The sequence below is a fragment of the Octopus bimaculoides genome, chromosome 29, assembly GCF_001194135.2.
Source record: "Octopus bimaculoides isolate UCB-OBI-ISO-001 chromosome 29, ASM119413v2, whole genome shotgun sequence".
In the NCBI taxonomy this organism is placed as follows: Eukaryota; Metazoa; Mollusca; class Cephalopoda; order Octopoda; family Octopodidae; genus Octopus; species Octopus bimaculoides.
The window spans coordinates 2,702,180-2,707,569 of NC_069009.1; the positions used below are offsets into that span (position 1 = coordinate 2,702,180).

Genomic DNA, 5,390 nt, shown 5'->3' on the forward strand with positions numbered 1-5,390 from the left:
TGGGGGGGGGGGGGTTAGTCAATTACATCGACCCCCAGTATTCAACTAGTATGTATTTCATTGACCCCTGAAAGGATAAAATGCAAAGTTGACCTCAGTGGAATTTGAACTCAGAACAGAGAGAGACAGAAAATGCCACTAAGCATTTTCGTCAAAATGTGCTAATGATTCTGCCAACTCACCGCATTAGTATTACTACTACTACTACTACTACTACCACCACTAATATTACTAATTTTGCTTATTGGTCACAATGAGCCAAGATTAAATAAAAATAATTACTTCTAATTTAGGACTCAAGGCTGGAAACTGATTAGAAGGAATTAGTTGTTTATATTAAAAAAAAAGAAAATAAATAAAACTATGTTAGTACTTCAGGGATTACAGGCAAGGTTCACCTTGGCAGGATTCTGATGTTCTAACAACTATTATTACTATTATTATTATTATTATTATTATAGGTTTGGCAATGCAAACAAGGAAAATAGAACTCAAAACATGAGTTTAGGGACCAGAACCGGTAAAATCCAGGCTACATGTGTATTTTCAGCTGATCCCCTGATGTAATAATTACAAACTTCCCTACACTTGGATCCCTGGATCTAACCCATATAAATATTTGTTGATATTTAGTAGAAGCAGCAGAATGATTTAAAGACCAAGTGCTTCATATGTTAGTTAGCCTTTACCAAACTAGTTACGAATCAGCATATCAATTTATAACCCTTGGATTTGTAGCTAGTTTATTAAATGCCAACACACGAAATTCTTGGCCCTTGGGTCGGTCTGTTACTTCTGCCAAATATTAATGTATTATTCTTAATGGAAATAGGCCTCAAGTTCTTCTCGAAGGAGGGGTGGGCAGTGAGAAGCAGTTGATTTAATGATTTGTGTCAAGCCCGACAGCTCATTAGGGGCCGCTGTTGTTGACAGATACCCATCATGACTCCCCAGAACGATGCTTGAGATGAAGGTAAAGGGATAGGATTAAAATACCACAAGGCATTTCGGTCCAACACTCTGCACCTCCTGCCAATCTACCGCTCTAATTAATTAACGAGGATTAGTAATCTAATCACAAGGTCCCAAATTACTGTGGGAGGGGTTAGGTGTATGAAAGAGAGGAAATAAAGGGCAGGGCACAGATGATTATGTCACCAACACCCCAGTACATAACAGGTACTTATATTTTATCAGCCCAGCAGAAGGACCTGAGTAAAAAAAATCAGCCCTTGGTTGGGTTTGAACTCAGAAGTCCAAGTACCATGAGGCATTTGGTTGTACACTACTGACTCTACTAGCCCAACACCTTAAGCAACAACAATATTAATAATAGTAATAGTAGTAGTAATAACGGTTCCCGTTTGACTAGGCAAAAAATAATAATCAGTAAGGTTGTGATAGCAGCAGGAATGGCTTCTAAACAGGCATAGCAAATGTATGTAGGTATGTGTGCTTGTGTGTGTGTGTGTGTGTGTGTGTGTGTGTGTGTGTGTGTGTGTGTGTGTGTGTATTTGTGTGTGAGAGAGAGAGAGGAAGAGAGAAAGAGTGTGAGAGGAGGTGCAGTGAGAGGAGTATGTGTTCAATGGTGTGCAGGCAAGAGGTACTTCACATAAGGCACCTCGACATCGACCCCGTCACTGTCATTACAGCAGAGCTCCAGCACAAGGGCCTTGACGTAAGGAGGGATCTTCTTCTTGGACACCCGTTTCACCACCTCTGACAACCTGAAAAATACCAATAAATAACTGTAATTAATATAATGACATAATTAATATTATCCTAAATCAGAAAGAAAGCTAAAGAGAAAACTCTCTGTACTATGACATGTTTGTTCCCTTCTAAACAAAACAGCATCTAGAACAGGTCATCAAACCCCAGCCTGCTGAGCATTTTAATCCAGCCCGCAAAGCACTTTTGGCTAAAGAATAATTTACAGCAGTACAATGGTAGATGATCGTAGTCATGAAAATTTTGTCAACTGGCATGATTTGCCCGTTAATCCTCACAATCATGTGGGTTAATTTAAGAAACTGAATTCTAATATAATATTTCTGTCTATCTTTGTCAAATGATTATTTGTTTTGTTTCATGTTACCGAATTTTTGCTGACCAAATCAAAGCAATGGAAAACAAAAAAAGGAAGATTGGTTTCGAACATTGGGCTTTCAACAATTTGTGGACACTGAACTTCTCCACTGAACACTTTGGCAAATGCATGTGCTTAATATGCCGAGAAATGATAGCAGTTAAGAAGGTTCTGAATATCAAACATCATTACGAGGCTCATCATAACAATTACAACAGTCTCCTTGGAATGCTACAAGAAGATGAAGTAGCAAGGCTGAAAAACAATCTTCTTAAGCAGTCTTCTTTCTTCACCATTAAGATTGAAGAAAGTGACAACCTGACCCCCACCATGACCATAATGCAAAAAGTGGAGATACTTACGGTAGGACCATGCGCTCCTGTCGTTTTGAAGGGGTCATAAAGAAGGAGTATAACATACACACACCCTGTGACAACATGGTTATCTCAAGGTCGTACTTGGTCTGGAAAGAACAATGGGAAATAAGCTTATAGACAAAAAAACTTGGACACAGACATACTCTTTTACTTGTTTCAGTCATTTGACTGCGGCCATGCTGGAGCACCACCTTTTTAGTCGAGCAAATCGACCCCAGGACTTATTCTTTGTAAGCCTAGTACTTATTCTATCGGTCTCTTTTTGCCGAACCACTAAGTGACGGAGACATAAACATACCAGCATTGGTTGTCAAGCGATGTTGGGGGGGACAAACACAGACACATATATATATACATATATACAACGGGCTTCTTTCAGTTTCCGTCTACCAAATCCACTCACAAGGCTTTGGTCGGCCCGAGGCTATAGGAGAAGACACTTGCCCAAGATGCCACGCAGTGGGACTGAACCCGGAACCATGTGGTTGGTAAGCAAGCTACTTACCACACAGCCACTCCTGTGCCTACATATGTGTATATATATATATATATATAAATATATATATATATAAAAAACAAGTTTTAAAATAATGGTCATTACATATTTTCCCTCATTGGAGCAAATTTGTGGCTGAGTACTCCACAGACACATCTACCCTTAACTTAGTTTTCAGGAAGCTTCAACATGACACAGAATGTAACAAAACTGACCCTTTAAATTACAGGTATGGCTTATTTATTTTATGGTTTATTATTGTTTAGATTTTGAATTACATACATATGGGGGCACCAAAGTGCATTAAGTGCTTAGGGCCTCTATGGGTTTTAATCCAGCTCTGGGAAGACCACATTAGATAATTTAGGCATACAAAGTAGATGTGTTACATAAGATTAATTTTGAGGATCTGATCAAAGATTCTGCAATTAAAAATAAGTCAGAAAATTCTTTACAAATATAAATGAAGTGGAAATCTACGAACATAAACACTTTTTTCCATCTTAATGTTTACTTTCTTTTACTTGTTTCAGTCATTTGACTGTGGCCATGCTGGAGCACTGCCTTTAGTCGAGCAAATCGACCCCAGGACTTATTCTTTGGAAGCCTAGTACTTATTCGATTGGTCTCTTTTGCCGAACCGCTAAGTTACGGGGACGTAAATACACCAGCGTCGGTTGTCAAGCGATGTTGGGGAGACAAACACAGACACACATACATATATATATACACATATATACGACGGGCTTCTTTCATTTTCCATTAACCAAATCCACTCACAAGGCTTTGGTCGGCCCGAGGCTATAGTAGAAGACACTTGCCCAAGGTGCCACGCAGTGGGACTGAACCCGGAACCATGTGGTTGGTAAGCAAGCTACTTACCACATAGCCACTCCTGCGCCTATAATTCCATTTTGAAAAATAAAAAATTTATTTTACAGTTTATAATTGTTTATATTTTGAATTACATATATACGGGGGCACCAAAATCTTTCAAGTGCTTGGGGCCTCTGTTGGTTTCACCCTGGATGCATGCATAGAAAAGTGGACATTAAAATTATAAATATGCAGACCACACTGCAGCAACCACCAATCGATCACTGTCATACATAACCATATGGTATTGACTCACCTGGAAATAATCAATAAATTCCTTTAAAGTCATGTCACCTTCGACCTCAAACCTGTCCCACAAACTGAACTCTGTATCATAGTACTGCAGAAAGAAACAAAGAGGAAAATGTGAGTGGGTGTTAGTGGGAGGGAAGGACAGAGAGAGAGAGAGGGTGGCAAAACAATAGAGTGTGAGAAAAAATAAGAGAGCATGAGAAGGAGAGAGGGAGGGAAATAGGATAGAAAACTAGACAGTGTGGCAGAGACAGAGAGAGAAAATAAGAATGAGTGGGAGAGTGACAAAGATAGGAAGAGAAATGGAGAGAGTGAGAGAAAACAAGAATGCATGAGAGTGGGAGAAGTGGTATGACAGATATGGAGAAAGAGAAAACAAGGCTGCATGAGAGAGAGGGCAAGTGACATATGGAGAGAGAGAGAGAGAGAATTAGAATGCATGAGAAGGTGTGAGAGGGGAGTAACATTACAGAGAAATTAATCTCACTTTCAAAACTGGAAACATAAGTCTGTGGAAGCAGGGCACACCTGAGGTTTTCAAACTGTGGTCCGCGGACCACAGGGGGTCCGTGGACAGCAAATACTTTTTATGGGCAATTTGATTTTATATATGGTTTTTAATCGAAACCTTTTAATTGACAATAAACCTATTTGTTAAATACTGTTAAATAAATAAATGTAAAAATATGTTATTTTAAGCAAATATTTATGTATAAATTTCATAAGCGTTTATAAGGGGGTCCCTAAGGTAAAGCCTGAAATATAAAGGGGTCCGCAAGTCAAAACGTTTGAAAACCCCTGGGTTAACCTTTTAGCATTCAGATTACTTTCTCAAATGTAACTGCTTATTTTGAATTAATCATGCATCAAACTTATATCTGAGATTTACATGGTGTGATTGCTTATTTTTAGAATTTCAGTGCAGGATAGGTGTGGGGGGCCAACTCTGGCCAGTTTCAACATAAAACTGGTAGAATACGTAAGCTGGATGTGGCCAGTTTTGAATATGAAAGTTTTAAACCAGAGATATCCAGCCAAAATATTCTACCTGTTTTATGTCCAAACTGGCCAGATCCAGCCTCTAACACCAACCCTACATTATCATTCCAAAACTTGGATCTTTTTTAAAACGGGGGCCACATTTTTCATTAATGTTTTACGTAGTGTTTTTGGTACCGAAAGACTTTCAAACTTCGTATACTTATCTATTTTGTGTTATAGAACAGAAAAATATTTTTGGATTCGAATTTATTTCATGTAAAAAAATTGTCTTATTTCAATAATTTCAACCAATCACTGA

The 5,390-nt window shown here is 38.5% G+C and overlaps 1 protein-coding gene across 1 annotated transcript in view; it reads right to left on the minus strand.

Moving 5' to 3' along the window:
- Positions 1 to 1,456: 1,456 nt before the first annotated feature.
- LOC106876734 (ubiquitin-like modifier-activating enzyme 1) overlaps positions 1,457 to 5,390 on the minus strand; it is a 41,243-nt gene continuing 37,309 nt past the window's right edge. Inside the window, exons 24-26 of the mRNA XM_052977834.1 lie at positions 4,095 to 4,178; positions 2,452 to 2,552; positions 1,457 to 1,727 (exon numbers count right to left, since the gene is read on the minus strand). Coding sequence (XP_052833794.1) covers positions 1,583 to 1,727; positions 2,452 to 2,552; positions 4,095 to 4,178 — 330 coding nt within the window. The 3' untranslated portion in view covers positions 1,457 to 1,582. The remainder of the gene's footprint in view (positions 1,728 to 2,451; positions 2,553 to 4,094; positions 4,179 to 5,390) is intronic.